This window comes from Somniosus microcephalus, chromosome 7 (assembly GCF_052327205.1).
Source record: "Somniosus microcephalus isolate GS21.2 chromosome 7, FLI_Smic_1.0, whole genome shotgun sequence".
NCBI classification, from domain to species: Eukaryota; Metazoa; Chordata; class Chondrichthyes; order Squaliformes; family Somniosidae; genus Somniosus; species Somniosus microcephalus.
This window is the reverse complement of record NC_140993.1, coordinates 246801923-246829632: the sequence shown is the minus strand read 5'-3', so window position 1 is coordinate 246829632 and position 27710 is coordinate 246801923. Positions and strand designations below refer to the sequence as shown.

At 46.2% G+C, this 27710-nt stretch overlaps 1 protein-coding gene across 1 annotated transcript; it reads right to left on the bottom strand.

The window, feature by feature from the left end:
• Window positions 1-18838: 18838 nt before the first annotated feature.
• Window positions 18839-21618, bottom strand: lratd2a (LRAT domain containing 2a). Its single transcript, XM_085993569.1, has one exon. The coding sequence runs from the start codon at window positions 20756-20758 to the stop codon at window positions 19910-19912; it is 849 nt and encodes a 282-aa protein (XP_085849695.1). The 5' UTR covers window positions 20759-21618; the 3' UTR covers window positions 18839-19909.
• Window positions 21619-27710: the final 6092 nt, after the last annotated feature.

Here is a 27710-nt window from a genome sequence, read left to right as displayed (position 1 = left end):
TTCTGTGGAACAATACAAGAGGCCAAGGACGGTGAGGTCCGAGTGGGAATGGAATGGTGAATTAAAATGACAGGCGACCGGAAGCTCAGGGTCACCCTTACGGACTGAACGAAGGTGTTCCGCAAAGCGGTCACCCAATCTGCGTTTGGTCTCCCCAATGTAGAGGAGACCGCATCGTGAGCAGCGAATACAGTATACTAGATTGCGAGAAGTACAAGTAAATCGCTGTTTCACCTGGAAGGGGTGTTTGGGGCCCTGGACAGTGGGAAGGGGGGAGGTATAGGGGCAGGTGTTACATCTCCTCCGCTTGCACGGGAAGATGCCAGGCGAAGGGGAAGGGCTGTTTGGGGTGATAGAGGAGTGGACTAGGGTGTCTCGGAGGGAGTGGTCCCTGCAGTTCTGGGGTTGTTCCTCTTAGAGCAGAGAAGGGTAAGAGGGGATTTGATAGAGGTGTTCAAAATCATGAAAGATTTAGATAGAGTAAATAAAGAGAAACTGCTTCCAATGGTTGAAAAGTCGATAACCAGAGGGCACAGATTTAAGGTGATTGGCAAAAGAACCAGAGGCGACATGAGGAAAAACTTTTTACACAACCAGTGGTTAGGATTTGGAATGCTCTGCCTGATGGGGTGGTGGAAACAGACTCAATAGTAGCCTTCAAAAGGAAATTGGATAAATACTTGAAGGAGAAAAAATTGCAGGGATACGGGGGAAGAGTAGGGGAGTGGGACTAACCGGATTGCTCTTCGAAAGAGCTGGCGCAGACTGGATGGGCCGAATTGCCTCCTTCTGTGCTGTACTGTTCTATGGTTCTCTCTCCACAGATGCTGCCTGACCTGCTGAGCATTTCCAACATTTTCTGTTTTTATTTCAGATTTCCAGCATCCGCAGTATTTTGGTTTGTATTAGGTTTCTTATGTTTGCTATTTCTAGCAAAATCATAATTGTGCTCTAAAAGACTGTATTGTGACCAGAGGAAGTCCAGCCTCTAAACAAAAGATAATACAATGACTAAGGTAAAATATTTGTGTCACACTTGAGATGTCTGGCGGGTGGAAGGTCTATCACAAGGTGATCAAGCATCATATTACTGGACCTGGCTTATATTTGGTGTATACCATGCATGTTTCCAATTTAAATTTAAATTCTTTCAATGAGAACATTTCTGCAGATATTAGAGGTGAAATTAGATTAGAACTGAAAATGGGCAAGGGGATCGCGATGCGCGATTGGCCCGCGCCTGTTGAAATAAGCTGCTGACTGGCTGTGCGCTCAGCACGGGGCCGAAGTTCGCGATGTTTGCACGAGACTAGCTTTAAATAAAGGCAGTCTGCACCTCTTAAAGGTGAGCTGCCTTCTGGTGAGCAAATGTTTTAGAACTGCTTCACCACAAACCAAAATGGCTCAACAGGTCAGGGAAAGGGCAAACAGGGTCTTGGATGCTGCATTCGAGGCCTTTGTGCAAAAGGTGAACACTCGAAGAGAGGTCCTCTACCCACAGGGGGCCAGGCGGCCCTCCAGAAACTCTGTAAAAAGGATGTGGGACCAGATCGCAATGTCGCCCCCAGGAAGTGGCCCCAGTGTCAAAAGAAATGTAATGACCTCATACGAGTGGTCAAGGTCAGTGAGTGCATCTTCAAAAGCTGTCTCCCATCAACTGCACCACCAGCCTCACACACTGCTCAATGCACCACACCCCCATCACTTACCTAACAACAATCTCTGCCAATCATGACTCACACCTCACATTCAGAGCTTCACCTCAACCGCACACACCACTGCTGCAAACCAACCCCAACCCCAGCTTGAACACACTGTCAATTGTTCAACCATGACAAGCACATCACCCAAACACATAACGCCACACTCACTGACACGCTTCCCTTTCTCTTGCAGGAAAAGGTGGCGCATAGCTGGTGCCAGCAGGACTTAACTGGCGAGGGACAGGCTGGCCTGCATGACCTCACCCCCCATGGAGGAGACGGTGCTGGCCATTCTTGGCAGGGGCATGGCTGAACCCGTGGCCAACGGTGGGGCTGAAAGGATACAAGATGTCGATATCCTCATACGCTATCCTTCTTCTCACATCCCACTTCCCATCATCCCACAATCTCTTCTGATTTACAAGCTACACAAGGGGTCGCTTTTCCCAGCCCCGAGGAGGTGGGCTTGGAGGCGGGACAGTTGGCAAAATCGCAAAAAGTGAGGGCGGGTTCGGAACCCGCCTCCAACCCGCCGCCGTGCAATTTTGCTGGAGGCGGGTTTGATGGGTGCGATTCGGTCCCACCTCCATCAATCAGGAGAGGTAGTTAAGACCCTTAAATAGTCGTTAACGGCCTCTATAATCCTATTTTAACAGGCCTTCATTATTTTACCACATTTTCAGCATGTTGCACGGCCCTCCTAAACCACGCCAGCTAAACCTGGCGGGTTGACAAGTGGGTGGCCTCCTCACAGCTGCAGCTCCACCATTAAAACGGAGCTTTCATCAGGGAGCAGTTGCAGGTGGTAGAACTTTTGTTCCACAGGTCTTTCAGCACTTTAAGCAGGCCTACCGAAGTCGGAGTTGCTGCAGCTTCTATCTCTCAACTGTAGAACCTCCTTGGAAGACCCTCTCCCCACTTGGACTGAGCATTTCCCCAATGGAGGTATCTGCCAGCAGCATGGGAACCATTTATTTCCTTTCACCATGGACCTCAGATTCGGATGAGGAGCAGCCACGGCAGCAGCAGAACCAGGCAGCTCAGCAGCAGAAGCCCCAACCTCCTGCTCACCCACCTGATGCTGCACAGGCAGAAGGCGCCAGTGCATGGAAGCACTTCTCGCCGCAGGAGATACCCCCAACAGAGGGTTTACAAACAGAGGATGAGCTACCTCAACATGACTGAGCAGCTGTGCTCAGAGAAGGAGACCAGGGTCTCCAGAATGGTCGTGGTCTGCTGTGCACTGCACAACATGGCACAGCGTCGTGGCTTGCAGTTTCCTGATGAGGAAGTGGCTCAGTTCATAGCCTCCTCAGATGAGGAAGAGGAGGAGGACCGAGCGGCGATGTATTGACCAGCAGCACGCAAGCACATGGCTGCCCGTGATGCAAGGAATGCACTCATCCTGGCCAGATTTGTATAGGTTGCCCATTGTGGCACATGTGCTTGGCTCCTTCTTAACACAAGATAGACAATGAACATGACTCTCTGGCCTCCTTTCACTCTGACCACCAACCTGACCACGCAAGTGTCGCGGAGCCCGCAATGTGGCGCTGCCTAAGCCGAAATAACAGATGCAATCACGCCAGCAGTTTGCCATCACCTAATTTTGATACATTCACACAAGGATGGCACTTCATCAATAAACAAACTATCACCCAATCTGCACACAGATCTGGAGGTTATATCCCGTGCCAGCTGGACCCACACAGCCTTGGTTTCTATGGGAGGCCTCTTCCTCCCAGATAAGGGGAAGAGCGCCTCCCTGCTAGCTCTCGCCCCCTCAACCAACATACCCAGCGCCTCATCCGAGAACCTCGGGGAGGCCATTGCCTTGGAGTTGGCCATTCTTCAAGGAGATAAAAGTTTGGAGGTGGTGCACCATCAACCAAAAACCAGTGGAATGAGCCAAGGCAGCAAGCAGCCCTTAAATGAAGCTGGAAAAGTGATGGCAGCAGAGGCGAGTTCCAGTCCCAAAAGACTAATTGGCACAGGGGAACCCACACCTCTGAAAGTAACTGGCCAATTAGGGGGAAATCGCAAATTTTTCCCACCTGACAGTGGAGGCGGGTTTGGAACCCACCCAAACTGAAACCTGCCTCCAATGGGAATATCGCGCCCATGGTGTAAGCATGCAGCTATTGTATTCCCCTCACCTCACCACAACCCTACCCTGCTCGCAGAGGGAAGAGGAGGAGGAAGAGGAGGGGAGGAAGCTGAAGGAATGAGGCAACCCAGACAGCCCCTTTCTGGCTGGGATATCCAGGATCGAAGCATCCAAGAAATCCAGCCTGCCCAGCCAGTGGTTAAACAAGAGGAGGGAGAGGAGAGTGAAGAAGAAGAAGAAGAAACACCGTCACTTGATTTCACACTCCCAGCCACCAGCTTAGATACTGACACTCCGCGTGCTTTAGAGGATAAGTTAGATGCAGGATCTGCACGTGGTGAGACACCGGGCACGAGTGGGCTGCTGCGAACTCCTCGGAGGGCGAGGTCGCTGTCATGTATTGATTGCGAGTTTGACACCAGTCAATATGGTAATGTAATGTGCAAGTTTAACACCAGTTATTATGGTAATGTAATGTGCATATCATTATGGGAATTACCCGGGAAAGCAGCAGTCAGTCATTTTACAAATAAAGTAAATATCACAGTTAGAAGCCTGTCTGCCTGACTCTGATTTAATTCGACATATCTACATGCTTGATTGAACATATTAAAGCATAGATACAACAGTCGCACACGAGTTTTACTGCACAGGACTCAGATGAAGACCTCGATGGGGCGGCCTACAGAAGAAGGCTGATGGGTAAGCACAATGAAATGCTTGGTGCTTTGGCAGGCCTGCCATAAAGCCTGAATGCAATGTTGAGGAGCATGGAGGAGTCCATCTCCAGCCTTGCACAGGGCTTTGAACAGAGCTTGGAGCCCATCCTTTCCAGCGTGGCAGGGGTGTGCAAATCCATTAACGCACTTGTGGACCCAACCATCATACAGCGTCTGATGACCGAAGTCTTAGCTTCCATTGCAGCACAAGCAGAAGCCACCCAACGTCTGAGTGCTGCAGTGAAAGCTCAGACTGAAGTCATGCAAGCTCACCTTGCTGCGCGCATGCACAGGCTGCTGCCATCATGACTGGGTTTACCAGTGTTGAAAGGGGCTTGCAGGGTGTCACAGCAGTCTGTACTTCAGCAGATTACTAGGAATGCTGAGGTGCAGCCCCAGAGGAGCAACAATGGATCCGTGGAGGACGACCCTGCTGTCCTCTCTCAGGGTGACAGCATTGGTCCTCCCACCACTGCCATTCCGTCAGTGCCCTAGCTGTTGCTTGTCAGCCAGCCAGCGCAGACTGCTGCAGCCCATGTCGAGATGATGCTGTCCGAAGCCAGGCCTACTAGGCCCAGAGCTGCTCGAGGTTGTCCTGCAAGGTCATCTGAGTCTCCCCCACTGAAAGTTGGCAGTCTTCCACCAGCCATGCTGCAGCCACTGGGGTAGCACTGCGTAGTAGCACTAGGACAGGCAAAGGAACACAGAAGACAGTCACTAAGGGAATGCACAAGGGTGATTAGTTGATTTTTTGATATAATATTGGATGGATAGATGTATAAAGTTCAATTGGAATGCTTGCTTTGTGGTGGCTTTTATTTGAGCATTATGGCCAAGAGGACGCTGTGATGGTCAGCAACAGAGGGAAGGTAAGGTGTGGGACAAATATTGAAAGGGAAATTGGGGTTGCGTTTACTGGTACCGCAGATAGATGGTTTGACCCAGGATATCCTGGCCAGAAAGGTGCTGTCTGGGTTGCCTTGTTCCTTCTGCTTCCTCCTCCTCCTCTGCGAGCAGCTTGTCCCCTTTGCTGTCTCTGCTCCATCTCCATGTAATGCTGCAGCCCAAGGGGGACTGCAACTAGAGCGTTCAGGACTGGGAGCAAGAGGTGTTCTCAGAGGCCTTGCTTTAAGAGCCAACACCTTGCAAATGCCCAGCAGCACTCCCTGCACACTTTAACAACTTTGATGAAAAGTCATCGACCTGAAACATTAACTCTGTTTCTCTCTCCGCAGATGCTGCCTGACCCATTGAGTATTTCCAGCATTTTCTGTTTTTATTTAACAACTTTTTAGATGTCTTACACCAAGCCACTACTCAAATAAACTGTACAGGAACCAGTACAAAAGAGGAAAGCAAATTACCTCAAAGTTGGGTGCGGGGATCCGATGTGCAGCTGAACACACGTTCAGCTGTGTGTGCTTAGGAGAGGGCGTACAGTGGAGCAGCAACGTCAAATTAGTGTTAGGTCACGATCTGCCTCATTTGCATTCTTCCGCGGTATGCAGGCAACGGCCGTGCTAGCGATCTGCCCAAAATGGCATCTGCTGCGACCTGCACTGGAAGTCAGCGGAAGTGAGGCAGCCGCCATTTCTTTGCCGAAACCGGCCTTAAATGCCGGCACTAAGGTGCTGAATTTCGCAGCCAATATATTTGACAACTTCTGGTGATGAAGTCAGAAAGGGGTCCAGTTGGGGAAATTGCAATTGTGGCCATCAGAGTGTGGATAACAGGAGTCCCGGTGTAAAATTAGAAGCGGAGTTGATGCTTGAGACAGGTGGGACATTTTGGTGCTTATGCAATCTGAAGATATGAAATTAATTATAGCAGCAACTTAATATTTCTACTGACCCGGTTTTTGCAGTCAGTGGCAAATGAACAGTACTTGCCATTCATTACACTTACAGCTGTCCACAGAATTTTAGTAGGCTTTTGCGCAGCAACTTATGGTAATTAGATAGCCATTTCAGCGCAGCGCCCTCTACAGGGAATCAGGGACCTGTGTGAACAGGACAAGCAACACTGTGTCTCTTCAACCAATCAGATTAAAGAATCCTTACTGAGAGATGCTGGCTGGAATTTTGACGTTTAAACCGGGGTGGGAGGGGAGGGCAGTGGTGGTGCGGTGGGGGTGTGTGAGGGTAGCCCCGGGAATGTCCAAACCATGGGGGGATCCAATCTCCAACCTTAGGAGGGGTGCAATCCCTGACCCCAGTGGGGGTCCCATCCCCAACCCTGGTGGGTTCTTATCTCCGACCCGGGGGGGGGGGTTCGACCTGGGGGTGGTCCGATCCCCAACCCTGGGAGGGGTCCGATTCCCGACCCCGTGGGGGACCCAATCCCCAACCCTGGGGGAGGGGTGGTCTGATCCGGTAGGGAGGCTCCCCGACCCTGGGGTGGGACACTGATGGCGGAGGAAGAACGCCTGCACCTCCCGGCCCACAAGGATTGCTCCCCAAGGCTCTCCTCGCCTTGCTGCAGCTGCTGGGAATCCTGAGGCCCGGGATCCCCGGCCGACTACTGTTAAACCTGCACAGCAGGTTAAATCCGAGGCTTCCAGACTCATTATAATATTTAAAGTGCCAACCTGCTTCCTGGGAGCAGGTTGGTTGCCCGTCCCTCGTCCCGCTTCCGTTAAACCCGAAAGGTTGGAGACGGATTGTGATCGGGATTCACATTTTTCATACCTTAACGTTCCACCCGACCCCCAACCCACCCGTTTTGGAGATTAAAATTTCCCCCTCAGAGTCTAAACCAGGAAGTGCAAGTTAGAATATTTAATTCAATTAAAAATCATGTAAAGAAAGGGAAATAAAGAGAGGGAAAGAAAGATGGGATTAAGAGAGAGATAAAAGAGACAGAAAGAAAAGAAGGCTGAGGGGTGACCTAATAGATGTCTTTAAAATTATGAAAGGTTTTGATAGAGTGGATACAGAGAGAATGTTTCCACTTGTGGGGAAGAGCACAACTAGAGGCCATCAATATAAGATAGTCACCAAGAAATCCAATAGGGAATTCAGAAGAAACTTCTTTACCCAAAGAGTGGTGAGAATGTGGAACTCGCTACCACAAGGAGTGGTTGAAGTGAATAGTATAGATGCATTTAAGGGGAGGCTGGACAAGCATATGAGGGAGAAGGGAACAGAGGGTTATGCTGATAGATTTAGATGAGGAAAGACGGGAGGAGGCTCGAGTGGAGCATAAATGCTGGCATAGACTGGTTGGGCCGAATGGCCTGTTTCTGTGCTGTATATCCGAAGTAATCCTATGTAAAAGGTAAAACAAAAAGTTTTAAATCTCCAACAGTGAGTAAATTATGAATGAATGAGACTCCACGCATACAAAAGTTAATTTTCAGTGCCAGAGAGGTTGTTTGATAGTAATTAAAACTTATCATGCCGTTAAAAATTCACTTACACTTGAATGCACCAGCCCTGGCTTTTTCTGCCGTATTTAGTGGCTATCTAGTGGGTAAATATCGCAACCTCACGCCCTTTATGTGTTTGAATGCTGAGTCTCTCAGCAAGATACCATTGTGGAGAAGCAGGGCAAATCGGACAGCAACTACCTGATTTCCACGTTTTACTGCACATGTGCGGTCGGCGGAGGTTGTGTGTTTTATTCCAAAATAACGCCGATAGCCTCACCGCTATTATTGCCGCAAAATCCAGGCTTTTTGATTAGGGTTAAAATATTTGTTGGATGTGAATGCTTGTGTCCTTCAAATAGCAATGGAATTTAGATAGTCTGTAGGCTGAAGGCTTATTTGTGTTTAATTCTTCCACAGTGGTATCCTAAAGTGGAACAGCAGTAGATGTAAAGCTGTCTTCTACTTGTTTGTTCCAAGTGTTTTAATTGGAGTTGAGCTATCAATCGGTGCAGGTTGTTTGAATGCAGCTCTTTATTTGTACTGATTTTATGTAGCCAACTATGCCAAGTACTGGCGCTTGGTATTTGCACTGATTAGGTCAAAACAATGTCTGGCGATATGTAGAACATTGAATATGAATGCAACCGGTGTTTGTGCAGACTTTTAAAATCTTATTTCTTTTTCCTCACAGGACTAGTGGACAGTAGGGGGAGTGGGAATAAGCAGCGAGTGAGAGGAGAAATGAACTGGTTAATCGGAGAAGTTCAGATCATGAGTCCATTGCCACAGTTTATACTGGACACATGCCCAGATTTCCACCTTCCCCTGATTCACACAGGTCGTTATTTGGGACTCCTAGTTCGGATGTTTTATAGCAACAGACTGTGCTCATTACATATTAAACATATTGGTTAGTTGTGCGAGAGGCATATGTTAATCAGATGTTTTCTTAACTGTTGTCTGCACAAGTCAGTGATTCCTTTTCATCTACAAATGTTTTCAAATCTAGCTGACCCTTTCTTCCGCTTTCAGAATTCTCGTTCTACCTGGTCCCCTCCCTCTGGCCTTTTACCCTATCTAGATCTTTTCATTCCAACTGCCACCGCGACATTGGCCATCTCCATTTCTCTGCTCCCCTCACTCACTCCAACCTACCTCCCTCTGAACTTGCAGCACTCCATTCTCTCAGATCCAACCCCGACATTGTCATTAAACCTGCTGACAAGGGTGCTGCTGCTGTTGTTTGGCGAACCAACCTCTACCTAGCGGAAGCTGAACGCCAACTCTCCGACACCTCCTCCTACCTCCACCTGGACCATGACCCCACTACCGAACATCAAACCATCGTTTCCAAGACTGTCACTGACCTCATCTCCTCCAGAGATCTTCCCCCCATGGCCATCAACCACATAGTTCCGCAACCCCGCACAGCCCGCTTCTACCTCCTTCCCAAGATCCACAAACAGGACTGCCCTGGTAGACCCATCGTTTCAGCCTGTTCTTGCCCCATGGAACTTATCTCTTCCTACCTCAACTCTATCTTTTCTCCCTTTGTCCAGTCTCTTCCCACCTACATCCGCGACTCTTCTGACGCCCTCCGCCACTTTAACAGTTTCCAGTTTCCTGGCCCCAACCGCCTCCTTTTCACCATGGACGTAAAATCCCTCTACACCTCCATCCCACACCAGGATGGCCTGAGGGCGCTCTGCTTCTTCCTTAAACGGAGGCCCGACCAGTCCCCATCCACCACCACCCTCCTCCACCTGGCTGAACTTGTTCTCACATTGAACAACTTCTCCTTTGACTCCACTCGTTTACTCCAAATTAAAGGTGTTGCTATGGGAACCCGCATGGGTCCTAGCTATGCCTGCCTTTTCGTGGGATATGTGGAACACTCTTTGTTCCAGTCCTACGCAGGTCCCCTCCCTCACCTCTTTTTCAGGTACATTGATGACTGTATCGGTGCTGTTTCCTGCTCGCGCCCTGAACTAGACAATTTTATTCACTTTGTCTCCAATTTCCACCGTTCCCTCACCTTCACATGGTCCATCTCCAACTCTTCCCTTCCCTTCCTCGACTTCTCCGTCTCCATCTCTGGGTATAGGTTACTGACCAACAATTACTACAAGCCCACTGACTCCCACAGCTACCTGGAATACACTTCCTCCCACCCCGCCTCCTGTAAGGACTCTATTCCATTCTCCCAGTTTCTCTGTCTCCACTGCATCTGCTCCGACGATGCCACCTTCCATACCAGTGCTTCCGACATGTCTTCCTTTTTCCTCAACCGAGGATTCCCCTCTACCGTGGTTGACACGGCCCTCGACCGTGTCCGTTCTATCTCCCGCACTTCTGCCCTCACCCCTGCCCCTCCCTCCCAGAACCACGATAGGGTTCCCCTTGTCCTCACCTTTCACCCCACCAGCCTCCACATTCAATGGATCATCCTCCGCCATTTCCGCCACCTCCAACGTGATCCCACCACCAAAAGCATCTTCCCCTCCCCTTTCAGCATTCCGTAGGGACCGCTTCCTCCAAGACACCCTAGTCCACTCCTCTATCACCCCCAGCACCCCTTCCCCCAGCACCTTCCCATGCAAGCGCAGGAGATGCAACACCTGCCCATATACCTCCCCCCTTCCCACTGTCCAGGGCCCCAAACACCCCTTCCAGGTGAAACAGCGATTTACTTGTACTTCTTGTAATCTAGTATACTGTATTCGCTGCTCACGATGTGGTCTCCTCTACACTGGGGAGACCAAACGCAGATTGGGTGACCGCTTTGCAGAACACCTCCGTTCAGTCCGTAAGGTTGACCCCGAGCTTCTGGTCGCCTGTCATTTCAATTCACCATTCCATTCCCACTCAGACCTCACCGTCTGCGGCCTCTTGCATTGTTTGATGGAAGCTCAGCGTAAACTCGAGGAACAGCACCTCATCTTCCGATTAGGCACTTTACAGCCTTCCGGACTCAATTTCGAGTTCAACAATTTCAGATCATAACCTCGGCCCCCATTATATTTTTATATCCACACTTTTGGTTTGTACCTTTTCCTTTTTTTCTCTCTCCCACATGGCAGCTGTCTTTCACTCTGCCAGCGCATTTCACACTTCATCTAGAGCCATTGTTTGTTTCTTTACCTGTCCTATTACCATCTCGTCTCACCTTGACTATCTCTTAATGTCTCTTCTTTCATCCCCTCCCCCATTTCCCAGCCCCCAAACTGCCTTTTAATCTTTTCATTTCCTGCCTTTTTTTCTCAGTTCTGTAGAAGGGTTTCGACCCAAAACATTGACTCTTTCTCTCTCCACGGATGTTGCCTGGCCTGCAGAGTTTTTCCAGCGTTTTCTGTTGTATTCAAATCTATTTTGGTCCTAAGGAAGCAATGATTTTGTTGAGAAGTGTTAGACATTCCTTATTTTCTGTATTTGCCAAACACCACCTTACAATGACACAGCTCATGTCCAAACACATAATTATGTCACTTGGGCCTGATGGCACTGAAGTGAAAATGACCCACAACCATTCTGGCTATTGTTCCTGCAGCCAATTACGACAGCAATATACTTCAACAGGGCAGTGTAATATAGCTTAGACCTCAATCACGCCTGCTTCATGCTATAAATACTAGTCAATGCATAGAAAAAGCTATCTATCAAAATGTGAAATGCAATTTGTATTACACAAGAGAGGATCACCTCACTGCTCCGGGATTATTTTGGTCAGCTTCTTGCTGTATAATTGAAAAAGGGCTGCTATTTTTTAAAAACATTTTGGCATTAAATTCATGGTTGAAGCAAAACTTTTGAGTATGGAAGCAGAGAGGGTTGCACACTGCCAGTGGAAAGATGATTCTAAGAGATCTGCACAGGGACAGTGAAACTAGTGCTTTTTGATTAGTTCCATGAAAATAAAGTGTTCACCTTAGAGTCTGCTTGGCTCAGTGGTGGCACTCTCTCTCTCTCTCTCAAGTCACAGGATTGTAATTCAAACCCCACTCCAGGACTTGATCACATAATCTAGGCTGACACTTCAGGGCTGCATTGTCAGAAGTGTTACTTGAGACAATAAATGAAGCTCTGTCTACCTGTTCATGTGGAGGTAAAGGATTCCATTCCCCTTTTCGAAAAACAGGAAGTTCCCCAGGTGTCCTGGCCAGCATTCATCCTTCAACCACCACCAGAGCAGATTAACTGGGTGTTTATCCCATTTGATGCATTAACGCATGGGCCATGGGGACATGGGCCCAGGGGCCCTGACTAAATATCAGACCCCCACTCCAGCAACAGCGTCACCTGCTGGTTGCGGTAACAGCAATGCATGGCAGGCAGTGACTGGAATTTGAGCACTGGGGAGGGGGAAGAGGGGAGAGGGGGAAGAGGGGGGCATTGGTTTAATAACCTGACTGTGGTGCAGGTGTGACCTGGTGGAAAAAGTTCTAGAAGCCTCTGCAAGCTCTTCACAAGGTTGGATATTTAATCTTTTACTACATTTTACTACACATTTGTCCTTTAATGTGGGGGGTGTTGCAAAAGCTGAATTAGGAGAGTGTCTCGTATCAGGTACGCTTCTGATACAGAGAAAACACTTTACTGTAAATTGATACTGCAAATCCAAAGTCAATCTTTAATTCTCATTACGCTGTCTATCTGAAGTCATATAAACAGATGTAGCACAACATTTTTCCCTGCTTGACACATGCCAAAGCTTTGTTTCTGTCGCACTATGATTTTTCCATAGTTTGGGAAGCAGCAGAGGTGAAAAGGACGCACTCAAAATAAGAAACGGAAGGAATTCTTGAAAAGGAAAGGTTTGCAGGGCTGTGGGGAAAGAACAGGGGAGTGGGACTAATTGGACAGTTCTTTCAAAGAGCCGGCACAGGCACGATGGGCCAAATGGCCTCCTTTTGTGCTGTAAGATTCTATGAAAAGGGATTGTGTGGGAGAGGGCCCTGAATGTTCTTGGTGCCTAGGTCCCCAAGAATTCCTAATGCAATTCTGATGTATTCCTGAGGACTTGAAAGGCATTACGTAAATACAAGTTCTTTCTTTACCCAGTGCAGCCGTATAAAAACATCTTTATGTAAACAATAATTGCTTTTTGAATAAGAACAAAATAAAGCATGGCTCCTGTAATCATCCCTCTCTCTCCGAGCCAGTCCCTTTCTCTTACGTAAACTTCTGAAGTTTAAAAAAAAATTAATTATAGGGTTTTTTTTCTGCGGAAAACTTTAAAAAGGTTTTAAAAATTACCCTCCCAGTTTGTTTTGAAATCATTTCCAAAAACAATCTCACTAATAAACGCTATCACAGGCCTGAGAGACATTTCATTGAGAAAATCAGACTGATGTATGTTGGGAGGCTCTCCACACTGCACATGCTCAGAATGTGGCATCCTGGGATTTACAAGCACAGCTGCCAGTGCCAGCTCCAGGAAGAAGGTGAACTTCAACCTCAAACTTTTCAGAAAGGTTGAGGCCTCTGATAACAAAATGTTAATGAAGGCACTTGCCGACACAAAAGGCAAATTTGCACAGGTAATTCTTGTTGTATTATTGTGAAATATGTCATTTTAAAAGAGTTCATATGTTAGAAATCTCGCTTTGATCCCTGGATAGTTAAGTTTGTGAAAGAAAAATAAACCTCTCCTATTCCAATGGTATACTAAATAGCAGTTCGGTGGAAGGACAAAGCTTTAGTGTAAATTACCAGTATGAACACAATATATATTATGTAAGGACAAATTAATATTCTATTTTCATTCACTTCATTACGACAGTTCATTATCAGGAATTCTAACACATCACATTACCCTATCAATGCTGCAATTGTTTTCTATGTGCTTAGTTTATTCAGCAGGATTTTAAATAAAACATGAAATAGATAGTTATGTTGTAATGGTCATGGTTAATTCAACATACACAAATATAACATTTTTTTAAATCAAAGTTTAAATTGTCCTTCAGTAATCATCCCGAGCCAGAGCCTGTTCCAATTGAAATTTGAGCTTGGAGTATGAATGTTAATAGCAGGTGAGTTTGGAGTGTCTGTGTTAATGGTATTATGAGGTTTGAGTAAGTGTTTTATTTATATTCCCTCCAAATCTCTCCACCTCTTTACTGATTAATGTTATTGCTGTATGTGATTTGAAAATATGTGTCTATATGCTGCAACTACCTCAAAATGTATTCCACTTCAAACAAAAGATTTTTTTAACTTAAATTTAGCTCAACTCCAATCTATTAAATGACTCATTTTGGAAAACCAATCATTCCCATCAAAAGTCAAAAGGTAGCAGCCCTAAACGGAACTCTTGCATATCTAGTTTTAATTAATATGCTCTTGTATTTTTTGCAGTGGCTTATGGTTAATGTTATTCAATACATATGCAACTGCCATATCAATAATATTTCTGGGATATGCATAATTTTAGTCAAGAAATCAAGCAATAAGGCAAGTGTTTACCACTTCACAAAGCAGGTTATGAATGTACTATTGGGCAATAGAAAAGGATGGGCCCTATTGACTTGCTTTTCCCTACTTTATCTCGACTCTGTGGACTTTCCCTAAAGGGCACAGTTGAAATGGGGAATTTGCTGCAGAGAGAATTGCAAGTGGAAATGTGCGTCTTCACCACAGAAAATTAGCACAAAAAAATCATTGCTCAACCCTCTAATTCCATTTTCCTTGCTTATCTTCTGTGGCCTCTTCAATTGAGTGTTTTATATTTGAATGTGGCTCTTGCTTAATGCTGCTGAAACAGTGTTATGTCACAGCAGATGTTAGCATTTGTATCCATTCAAATATCTGACACTGGGAGACAAAACAAGTCACCTGCAGACCAAGTTCAGAAAAGGGGTAAGGAAGGATATTATTACCTTTAAGTGGGCACAGCTGAAATGAAACAAGATGATACTGGGGGTAGAAATTTGTCTGGAGTAGTGGTGTAACACGGGTGATATCGCATAGACCACTCATTATACGCCCCACCTGACAGTCAGCTCCATTGACGGCCAACAGAACTGAATATAGGGTGGGGCGTATAGCAAGTGGCCAATGTAATACCACCCATTGTGTGCTACCGCCCAAGATGGAATCTATGAAACAAAGTTTTAAGGAATGGTTAAGGGCGGTGGATTTGTTCTCATTAGGGAATCTAATAGAATGTTTCAGACTTGTGAAGGTGATTCATAAAGATGATCCAAGACAAATTGTTCACACTGATGAAGGTTTCAAAAACTAGAGAACATAAGTAGGAAAATAGTAACAAGTAAGGATTTTCAGGCAGAATTATATCACACAACATATAATAGGCATGTGTTATGTTACCAGAAAGGTTACTGGAGCAAATGGTATTAATGGGTTGAAGATAGTTTTTTTGAAGGAGGGGATATGTAGGTGTGGTGAAAAGGTGCGGTTAAGATTAAGCAAAAAGAGGTGCTCTTATTGGCCTACAGACTTTTTCCTGTTCTTTACATTTGAACATCCTTATGCATTAGAAAATGTTGAATCTAGACTGTGGGAAGGGCTGTCTATAAAGAGGATTCAAAAGCACCAGAATATAGATATCATCCCAGTAAAGAACAGATACAGGAGCACAGCAGCTGACAAAGAAAATAGCAACTTAGGAACAGGAGTTGGCAGTTTATACAATCGAGCCAACTTCACTATTTTGCTAGTCATGATAGCTCTTTATCTTTTCTCCTCATCCCTCAATAACTTCACTTCCCATTTAAGTATCTATCTCTTTTCTAAACATCTCAATTGATTCTGCACTTATGGCCTTTCAGGGCAGTGCATGCCACATTCTCACAATCCTTTGCATGAAGACTTTCTTTATGAACTTGCTGTTAGTTCAAATTCTAAAATTATGTTTCCTTATTCTGGATTCCCCTGCCATAGGCATTTCCTATCGGACCTGACAATTCCCTTCATTGTTTTAAAAGCTCAGGCAGACCATCCCTTAACCTTGACATATCTTGGGAATATAGCCAAGTTTACCAGTCCCTTGCATTTCAATAGATGGAACAACTTTTGCTAGGATCAGGTCACTTTCCCTAAATTACAAGGGATTATTTAACAAGCTACCTTTTTAGTGTTTACAGTGTGAACACTGGTTTACTTCAAGAATAACCTTAGGGAGCAGACTGCAGATTCAATAAATGGCTCTTGCCTACTGAACACGTAAATCCTGTGCTCTCGGCATTTATTCAGTATCTGCGCCAAGCCATCTTTGGATGGACATGCACTGTGCTTCCTGAGCTGAACCCTATGATGCTGAAGGACTTCTTTTTGAAGGAGACAAATGTGCTCAGTCAGAACGACTTTGTTTTGCCTTGTGCGCCAACACATTGCACTATAATTAACATGTTTAATTGTATTGTTTCGGAGGTTAAGAACTGACTACAGGCTTACAAAGCAAATGTCAATCATTTATGTTTTTGATTGACTGCCCACTCACTTGGTTTGTTGTGGTTTTTCTGCTCTCAGAGACTATGTTGGGTACTCCCTCTGCTAATTTGAGAAACCCTCACAGTAGTTCTTGCCTTGATGGCGCTCGTTTTGATGTGGCAGAGAGTGATTTGCAGAATCCTTTATCACACCAGGTAGTTTTATGAATCATAATGTTATTCCAGACTGAATCAGAAGTGCCCATTGCCACTTTGAAACGCAGATCTTGAATCATTGTCGATCATGTCTAACTCTAAATCCACAACAAAGGGAAAATGCAGCTGAGAGAGTTCCCTGTGGCTTGATAGTCCATTTATATTTGCAATTTGCAACTGACAATATCTGTGAAGTCAGCAGCAGACTGTGAATATAAACAAACTGGTGCTAGTAGTGCCAGGGACAGTGCGAGACATCAGTGTAGATGGTTTTGACCTGTTCCTCCAATTACAGCCCTGCCTCTGATGGCAGTGTCAACACAAAGCAGCCTATTCATGAAGCAGGCAAAAGGGATAACCGCTGATGGACTGAGTGGCCAAAGTGCTCCCGTCTGTCTCTGTACGGGCCAGGAAAATGTTTTCACGGTCACTGGCCTGTTCAGATCTTGCAGGTCATTGGAAAAGGTACAGACAGTCTGTTGGTATCAACCTTGGACAGAAGGTACCACCCTCGCCTCTGAGTCAGGAGGTTGTGGGTTCAAGTCCCGCTCCAGAGACTTGAGCACAAAATCCAGACTGACGCTTCAGTGCAGTACTGAGGGAGTGCTGTACTGTTGGAGGTGCCGTCTTTCAGATGAGATGTGAAACCGAGGCCCCGTTTGCCCTCTCAGGTGGACGTAAAAGATCCCAGGGCAGTATTTCAAAGAGGAGCAGGGAAGTTATCCCCAGTGCCCTAGCCAATTATTTATCCCTCAATCAACATCTAAATCAGATTATCTGGTCATTATCACATTGCTGTTTGTGGGAGCTTGCTGTGTGCAAATTGGCTACCATGTTTCCTACATTACAACAGTGACTACACTTCAAAAAGTGCTTCATTGGTTGTGAAGTGCTTTGGGATGTCCCGAGGCTGTGAAAGGTGCTATATAAATGCAAGTCTTTCTTTTTAAAAGGTTATGCATATGCACAATTATTTTGAAGTTTATCTGGTTGCTGCAGAAGAACTACCTTTCAATACAAACAGGGCAGTTTCTATCGCAGTGGGACTGAGAGTTAATACTGGAAAATCACTTCAGGAAGCAGTTTTCTAATATAAATGCAGCTTAAAGATAGTCCTTCAACTCCCTCACACTTGTCAACTGATGTATTTTATTTCTATAGCTCATGATTGAATCTCACGACTGCATTTAAATCCCAGATAAATACTTCAAGAACCATTCTAAATAAAAGGTAATTCTAACCATGTCTGGCTACATGGCTTTTAAAAAAAAATCAACACCATTTTCTCCTCCTCTCCCCTCCTGAAGGCATTTTCTTTCTGATACAATACACACCCAATAGCTCAGTGATTTCTGTTACCTTATCCTAAGGTCATACTTCATACGTGAGGTCAGAAAAGGCAGCTCAACGGGTTATTAAACCACAAGGGTCTTCACCCAACCTCTATACATGCATTTCAAGTAGGGATAGTGATCAGAAGCAGGAATTCTGGAAAATTTTACCCAACCTAACCCAAGGGCACCTTATTGCCTCTCTGGCTGAGATCAGCTATCTCACCACAGATCGCCCCAGTCTGTCTGGTTCGGATCTTCATTTGATAAATTCACTGATCTGCTGCAGGAGTCACTTTGTTTTGCTGATTGATATTTAGTATTGTAATAAGGGAAGAATAAATTCACTTCCTTATGTTTTGGAAAGTCTTACATTTCCATAGCACCTTTCGTGACCTCAGGACGTCCCAAAGTGCTTTACAGCCAACTTCTGAAGTGTAGTCACTGTTATAATGTGGGAAACACGGCAGCCAATTTCCTCACAGCAAGCTCCCACAAACAGCAATGTGATAATGACCCAGATAATCTGTTTTTAGTAATGTTAGTTGAGGGATAGATATTGGCCAGGACACCGGGGAGAACTCCCCTGCTCTTCTTCGAAATAGTGGCATGGGATCTTTTATGTCCACCTGAGAGAGCAGGTTTCACATCTCATCCGAAAGACAGCACCTCCGACAGTGCAGCACTCCCTCAGCACTGCATTGGAATGTCAGCCTAGATTTTTGTGCTCAAGTGTCTAAATCGGGACTTGAACCTGCAACCTTCTGACTCAGAGGCAAGAGTGCTACCCACTGAGCTAAGGCTGACACTATACCTATTTATCAAGAACATTTGATTTATTTTGGCATCTTTATGGAGTGTTTAGGGTGAGACGGCTATTGCAGAATCAAGTGTACTGTACAACTTTTTTTTTAAGATGGGGTGGAAGATAGGGAAACTTTCCTGGCAACTCAGTTGTGTTTAGATGGATACTGTAGAAAGATTCTCACATGGAAAACCATGTAATCCAACAATTTTATTACATGGTTTTTCAATGAACACAAGTGCTTATTAAGACATTATCAATACATCATCTGTGCATTGTGTTGATCTTTTGAACCTTTCAAAACTTTTGATATGTTACGAACATCAACATTAAGGCAGGCAAAAAAATTAACAGTAGTGCAAAACTTAATGCACAATAATTCAAAAATATCATTATAAAAATATTTAATTCAATTTCAATAAAGATGTGCAAGAAATATGAATACTCTCGAACTGTACTTCATTGTGTCTTCGGTCGGTGTATCAGTGATAGCAGAAACACTTGAAACCACCCTAAATCAGTACGGGCTTCAAACCAAACTTACAATAAAATCAGCAGTACTATTGCTCAAATTATACCAAGTATGTTTAGGTTTTAATTAAAGGCGAGAGGAGGGTAGATTTGGTGAATGATGCGCTTCACAAGACTTCTCACTGACTGAATCACGAAAATCCAGCGCGCATTCACAACAGTGTTTACCCGTCTTCCTGTTTATTACCGCAATCTATCTTCAGCTCAACCTAATCCCGTCCAAAAAGCCATTCATTCTGCTGATTAAACCTTGCCCTTCATTTTGAAGGAACTATTATCACCGAGCAATCTTCCCTTTAGCAGAGAAGTCATTTGGATTCTCAGTTGAACCGAGGTTTTAATGAACTCGGCCATTAAAGGGAGGAGGAGGAGGAGGAGGAGTACCTTGTGCAGAAGTCACAGATTAGGACCAAATATAAAAAAGGTACCGTTTTTACGAAGGGCACCAACACTCCTGTATATTGCAATAGATCGATCGGTGTATTGAACGGGGTCTTTTCAATGTTAATTCACGCCAGTTTCTCGGAATAAAATGGAATGTGACAAGACAGATAAGATTATACAAGTTTCACTTCGGTGCAATCCGTCCACTTGAACGTTCTTCCTTCCAACTTGTGCATTGCGAGAGGGGAGGAAAAGTGCAGATCAGCAAACACCTGAACAGCAGGAAACGGCGTTCATTCCTGCACTGGTGCGAGAGGATCCCTGGCTGGGAAGGTCCGGTTCCAGCGCCTCCCTCAGTGCGAGTTGTGATCAGTTCTCTGCTGATCCTCCAGCGCCAGATGCGCGCTGAGCTCCTGGAGCACGGCCACCCTCCCTACCTGGTCGTTCCTCCTCCTCTCCAGGATCAGGTCCTCCAGGCTCTGAAACTCCAGCGTGTGGCTCTTCCTGTCGGGCAGGTAGATTCTCAAGCGGTAGGGCTGCTTGCCGATCCGCAGCTCGCCGCCGATCTTGAACTCACGGCGGCCGCACCGGCACCAGGCGGCGAAGCACTCGGAGCTCCTCCAGCTCAGCTGGCCGTCCTTCAGCCCCACCTGCTGCAGGGCGCAGCGCACCACGCTCTCGGCGGCCAGGGGCTTGAACCGGTACAGCTGGTTGACCAGCCGGCCTCTCCGGCCCTGGCTGGCGTCGGTCAGAAAGTCGTTGCGGATCTCCGCCTTGTGCAGATGCACCACTTGGAAATCGCCCACGTACACCGCCCAGTGCGGGTACTGGTTGCTGGCCACGAACTCCACCAGGTCCCCGGGCTGGCACCTGTTCAGCAGGGTCTCGGGCGGCTGGGTGGCCAGCGGCTCCCCGCCCCCGTCGCCCTTGCCCGAGTTGTTCCTCCTCTTCTCGTAGATGCACTCGTCCCGGTAGTAGACCGAGCACTCCACCTCGTTGCGGGCATCGTAGCTGCTCTCTGCCCCCTTGCCCGGCTCGCTGGCCACCGCCTTCACCGACTCGTCCAGCTCATCGTCGTCCACCGAGAAGATGTAAGAGACTCCGATGCGGGGTCCGGGGTCCTCCCGGTCTGTCCCGGCTGGGTCGGCGGTGGGCACTTCTGCATAGCTCAGGTGTGTCAGTCTTTCCATCTGGTTCCCCATTCCACTCTCTCTCTCTGATATTATATCAATCAATCAACAAAACCAAATCTCCCGGCAGAAAGTAGCAGCAACGAGGAAGAAGTAATTCCACCTGCAGCAAAGAATTGGTCGCAGCCACAAACACAACGCCACGTAAGCCGAGCCGAGCCGACTCTCAAATCCTGCCGGCAACAGGCTCTTCCACACCGGCCCCCATCGGCTCCTGGGTCGGGGGAGAGGCGGGAGGAGCAGGAAAGTTGGAGCGGATCGATAATGAAGCGGTCCCGGTGTGAAGTTTCTCTTTCTCTCTCGCCCCCCTCCTCGCTTTGATAGTTCTGACACAGTCTCTCTCTCCCCGCGCTGGCTGCCGCCCGCTCAGCGCCGCCCAGGTGTTGCGACGCTCCAGCGAGAAGGTCACAGGTAGAAGTCGGGATAAAGAGAGAAAAAAAATAAAAGCCTTTTTTTTTTCCCCCTCACCCCACCCTCCCCCACTTTTCTTGAGCACCTCAGCCCCGCGCCGCCTGGCGTCCCCGGGTCAATTTCATGTCAGTTTCGTCCAACACACACACACAGCGAGTCGGCGTCAATCGTGCTCGATCGGGTGAAGTGTGACTCATTTTACACCGATCCTCCGGCTCTCTCTCCCTCCCTCCCTGGAAGCGGCAAGGTAGGTGAGCTGGCGGAAACTGGGAGCAGCCAAAGCTTCTCGAGTGCTGCCCCCACCCCCCACGGCTGGGTCACTTTCACTCAACCAGTCTCTGGCTTTCCCACTTTGGAAAACTATTTACCAGGGCCCGATAAGGGACGGCGAGGCAGACACGCCATCGCTTTGAGTCTCTCTCTCACACACGCGAGTTCGGAAATCTGAAATGAAATGCGCAACAGTGCCTCAGCACCTGAAACGTGAAACTGGTTGTGTCAGTTGCCCTGTCATTTCTCCTCTCTCACGGTGACGGGCCAGTTGTGTATTTTAAAGCATGTTGCTTTGACCTGTATTATTCCCTAAGCGTGGAAGGAGAATCCAGCTAAGTCACGGCGGAGTTTGAAACGAGACCAGTTTCGCCAGGCTGGAGAGCTATTTTAGGGTGTGGGGCGAAATAGCTTCTCCGTGAATCTCTGTTTTTATTTCAAACACAGTAGCCAGTGAATTTTCTGCCGCAGACGTTGACAGATTTCCACATTGCAAAAGACCACGCTGTAATTAGTTAAAATCCGGAATGATTCAAAGTTTATGCAACAGTTTAATTGTAATTGTGCAGCTACCTTTTCACATCGCTCAGGGGAAAAAATCCAAAGCACTTCATGTACAACAAACTACTTTGAAAGAACGATCTTGCATAGTGTCAGCACTGGCTCAGTTGGTCGCACTCTCGCCTCCAGAGACTGGAGCACTATAATCTAGGCTGATACTCCAGTGCAGTGCTGAGGGAGTGCTGCACTGTCAGAGGTGCTGTTTTTCAGATAAGACGTTAAACCGAGGCCCTGTCGTGAAAGGTGCTATAGAAATGCAAGCCTTTCTTTTATATAGCGCCTTTCAGGAGCTCAGGATATCCCAAAGTGTTTTCCAGCCAATGAAGTACTATTGAAGTGCAGTCACTGTTGTAATGTAGGAAAAGCGGTAGCCAATTTTGCGCACAGCAAGCTCCCACAAAAAGCAATTTGATAATGGCCGGATAATCTGTTTTAGTGATGTTGGTTGAGGAATAAAGATTGGCCAGGACACCGGGGGAGAACTCTCCTGCTCTTCTTCGAAATAGTGCCTTGGGATCTTTTATGTCCAGATAAAAAGGTAGACAGGACTTTGGTTTAACGTCGCGTCTGAACGACAGCACCTCTGCAGTGGCTTTTGTTACGTGGGAAACTGCAGCAGCCATGTTGCACTCAGGACCCTCGAATAACAATGAGCAGTTTTGGCTGCAGTGGTTGAGTGAGGAATGTTGAGCAAAACTGTTTGTTGAAATAGCGCTGTAGGATCTTTTCACACACTCTGAACAGGCAGACAGGACCACAGTTTTAGTGCCTTATCCAAAGGAGAGTGCCTTCAACAATACAGTGCTCCCTGAGTGACCCCAACAGAGTGCCGGATTAGATTACCTGCTCAAGTCCTGCAGTGGGGCTGGGAAACAGGAATATTATCAACTGAGCCAAGCTGACACTGAACACTTAAAAAGGAGCAAAATCATTTTTTATTTTCCATTCTGTACACGTTTGTCAGTCAAGTTATTTAAATTACTTTTAGAAAAGAGGCTTAGATGTGCAAAAGAGATGCTGTTGAATACTTTCTATTTTGATGTTTTATTTTCTATTTTCATCTAGTCTAACAAAAGTGATGTTTAATATGTTCTAAGCAGGAGTCACAAACAAAAAATTCACTGCTGTGTGATCTTTTGTGATAGATTTCAATAGAATTTTAACAAAATGAAACTGACAGAAGCATATTCAGAGTCGGTTTTGTACCCATCACTATCTGAACCAGAAGTGATCCAAATTGGGCCAGTTTGAAGTAATTCATTCCTAATTGAGCTCAGTTTGTGCCTTTGGCTATGGATTATCTGACCATTTGAATGAAAAAAAAAACAATTTGCATATATATATCTTTCAAGTCCTCAGGATGGCCCAGTGCGCTTCACCGCCACTGAAGTGCTTTTGAAATAAAAAACAGAAAATGCTGGAGATACTCAGCAGGCCAGGCAGCATCTGTGAAGAGAGAAACAGTTCTGAGGAAAGGTCATCGACCTGAAACGTTAACTCTGTTTCTCTCTCCACAGATGCTGCCTGACCTGCTTAGTATCTCCAGCATTTTCTGTTTTTATTTCAGATTTCCAGCATCTGCAGTATTTTCTTTTTGTATAAGTGCTTTTGAAATGTAGTCACTGTTGTAATGTAGGGAAACAGCAATAAGATGAATGGCCAGATAATCTGTTTCAGTGACTTTGGTTGAGGGTTACATGTTGAACAGGACACTGGGAGAAACCCTTGCTCTTTGTACAATGCAATGGGGTGGTTTATGTCTAATTGAGAGAGCAGGCAGGACCTTGGTTTAAGATTTCATCCGAAAGACAGCACCAATGACAGTGCAGCACCCCCCTCAATACTGCACTGGAGTATCACTTTAGATTATGTGCCTGTGACCTTCTGACTCAGAGGTGAGAGTGCTACCACTGAGCCAAGGCTGACACCGAATTACCTATTTAAAAAGACAATCCACTTGTAGAATGAAATGCATACCAACATTTTTTCTATGCTGTTCCAAGTTTTTCTGCCAAGTCATTAATTCTGTAGTTGAAGCTATTCTGTCTTTATACGCTTTGTTTTAAAGCTCTTGCCTGCCATGGCCTTTGGAGGGCTTTCACCGATTTCTTGCAGTATAATGAAAAGTGACGGATTTTTTGAAGGAATCCGAGCATATATGTGATTCTTTGTAACGTTTTTAACTTTTTTTTGCAGTGTCTTGGGGACCCAATGAATTCTGCCATGGAATGGTAGTATCTGGGGTGCACTTACAATCACTTCTGGAGTAGAAACAGCTCCGAGCAAATTCCTGGCCAATATTCCAGGCCTGTGAGTGTTATGGAGACTTCCTCCATATGTGGTCATGCATGCCATGATGTTGAGAAGTGGAGACACACTGTTTAAATGGATTGCCCTTAAAGACAAGCAGAAGCCCATGTGGCAGGTAGTGAGAGCGGTTTTGAATAAAGAACGTGACGCTCAAATACTGAAAGAGCAAGGCTATGATAAGTAAAAAGGTGAGTGAAGCTGTAAAAGTGGTAGAGGATGTATATTGGTGCCACAACCTTGACTTACTTTGACCACCCTTATGGGGTCATTGAATCTCTTCCTTCACTGTGTAGCAGTTCATGGGGTGGTGGACATTGTATCGAATGCCTCTGCCATCGCCCTTCTGCCCTCAGTGTCCATTAGACGGTCCCTCCTGACCCTCCATTCTGCTAACAGTGCCTCCACAGCAGCATTGGTAAATTTACGGGGTTGTGGGTTCAAGTCCCAGAGACTTGAGCACAAAAATCTGACATCCCAGTGCAGTACTGAGGGAGTGCTGCATTGTCAGAGGTGCTGTCATTCGGATGAGACTTTCAACCAAGGCTCTCGGGTGGACGTAAAAGGTCCCATGGCACTACAGCGAGAGACATAAAAACAGAATGCAAAAGCTTCTATAATAATGTAAAAAGGAAAAGATTAGCAACAGTATATGTGGGTCCATTACAGGCTGAGTCAGGAGAAATTATAGTGGAGAATACGGAAATGGCAGAGAAATTAAAGAAATAGTTTGTTTGTCTCACCAGGCTCGAGGGGCCAAATGGCCGCCTACTGCTCCTATTTCTTATGTTCTAAGAGCAGGGGAGTTCTCCCCAGTGTTCTGGCCAATATTTATCCCTCAAACAACATCACTAAAAAACAGATTATCTGGTCATTATCTTGTTGCTGTTTGTGAGACCTTATTGTGCTCAAACTGGCTGCCACGGTTCCTACATTACAACAGTGACTACACATCAAAAGCACTTAATTGGCTGTAAATCACTTTGGGAGGTCCTGAGGTTGTGAGTATAAATACGTCCTTTCTCTCCAGCTGCTGAGACCCCCGTGACATCTACTTTGCCTGCCATATTTCAGGAAATTGAGGTTGCCCTTTAACTGGCTGCAGCCTTTTAAAGGCTTCACCATGTCTGTACTTTCTTCCCTCCCAGAGCCATTAAGCCAATGAAGGGTGTTTTCCAGCCTTCAAATGTCCTGTGTGGCTGATGAGGGGTCTGTGAAGAAATTGCATTGGGTTATAAGAACATCAGAACATAAGAAATAGGAGCAGGAGTAGGCCATTTGGCCCCTTGAGCCTGCCCCGCCATTCAATGAGATCATGGCTGATCTTCTACCTCAACTCCACTTTCCCACACTATCCCCATATCCCTTAATTCCCTTAGTTCCCAAAAATCTATCGACCTCTGTCTTGAATATACTCAATGACTGAGCATCCGCAGCTCTCTGGGGTAGGGAATTCCAAAGATTCACCACCCTTTGAGTGAAGACATTTCTCCTTATCTCAGTCCTAAATGGCCGACCTCTTATTCTGAGATTGTGACCCATGTTCTAGATTCCCCAGCCAGGGGAAACATTTTCTCACCATTAACCCTGTCAAGCCCCTTAAGAATTTTATATGTTTCAATTAGTTCACCTCTCATTCGTCTAAACTCTAGAGAATATAGGCTTTATAAGGATGCCAACCCTCCCAGATTGTGTCTCAGAGTGGGACATGAATCTCCTGGACACTGCTGGTAGCAGTCCACGAGAACATTGCCCCCTCCGCTCCATGATATCACTGGCTGTAACTTCAGCAGAAAAGCCTTTGGCTCGGTGATGTCATCCCCCATCACCCACCAGCCCCCCCATCACCCACCACCCCCCCCCCCCCCGGCAACTGCTGCCACAGAGTATCGGGCAATGTCAGAGAGCTAATCCCTGCTTGGGGAGGACAGGAAATGGTGCAGGCTAATGGGGAAACAGCTGGGTGTCCAAGGAAGGGGGAGAGCGAGAGAGGAAGACAGAGCATGGAGAGGTGCAGGGCTGGGTTGGAAGAGGGTGAACAGAGACAGGGGCAGGGGATTAGAGCTGGGGTGGGAAGAGTGGATGACCGGGGCTTGTGGGTAGAAAGTCACAGTGGACTGGGGGGGTCAGGGGTTTGGGAGACTGGGAAGTGGGGTTGGAGGATGGGGGTGAGAGAGGGGCAGGGAAGAGGGCTTGGGTAATCGGGAGAGATGGGGTGGGCATGGAAACTTATGCAGAAAGAAAAGAAAGACTTGCATTATATAGCGACTTGCATGACCATCGGACATCTCAAAGTACTTTACAGCCAATGAAGTACTTTTTGAAGTGCAGTCACTGTTGTAATGTAGGAAACGCAGCAGCCAATCTGCACGCAGCAAACTCCCACAAACAGCAATGTGATAATGACTAGATAATCTGTTTTAGTGATGTTGATTGACGGATAAATATTGGCCAGGACACCGGGGATAACTCCCCTGCTCTTCTTTAAAATAGTGTCACGGGATCTTTTACGTCCACTTGAGAGAGCAGACGGGGCCTCGGTTTAACATCTCATCCAAAAGACAGAACCTCCGACAGTGCAGCACTCCCTCAGCACTGCACTGGAGTGTCAGCCTAGATTTTTGTGCTCAAGTGTCAGTAGTAGGACTATGAACCCACAACCTTCGATGACTCAGAAGGCGAGGGTGCTACCAACTGAGCCACAGCTAACACACAGATAGATATTTACAGAGAGCTATAAAGAAAGAGATATCTAGGTATTGACGCTCATAGTATAAAGAGTTTCAAAAAAGAACTAGATATATTTCTGGACCAAATACGTGTTTGAAAGATATGTGGGAAGGTAAGGTTGAGATCAGAAGGTGGGGAAGTGGGGTGGGCTGGTAGGACCGAATTGCCTTCTCCTGCCCCTAAAATCTCCTGTATTGCTGCTCCAGTATCTTAAATATATATTAAAAAGTTAACAGCCATAGGCCTAGAGAGTTTGAATAGCTTGAACGCAAAGAGAGTTGTTGCTTCTACTTTGCAATAACTTTCCACCAGGGGAATTCACAAAATGTATTTCGGGGACAGTGGTATGACAGGAAAGTGAGAGAGAGAGATAAAGAAGTCCCCTTTTAAAATTGGTTAATTATCCAATTATTATTAATGTTTCTTTGCATGTGTGGGCATTTTTGTTTAAATAGTGTTGATGACAGTGTTAAGGAAAACTTGCTTGGAGGAGTTGTTAAGCTAGTAAATGGGAAGGCATTCAATTACCACCCCTACATACAGCTGTTAATTAACCCAGAGTGCTTCATAATCATTCCATTTGAACTGTGCTTTCTTTATTTTCTGTGGTAAAATGCCTGGGTCCTGTTCAAACTCTAGGCATAGCAACTCCTCTGAGCTATTTTTTACAATGTCATCAACAATG

What these genes read in the sequence shown, in the direction of transcription:
- lratd2a (XM_085993569.1), bottom strand. Translation starts at nt 20,758, where the DNA reads ATGGGGAACCAGATGGAAAGACTGACACACCTGAGCTATGCAGAAGTG.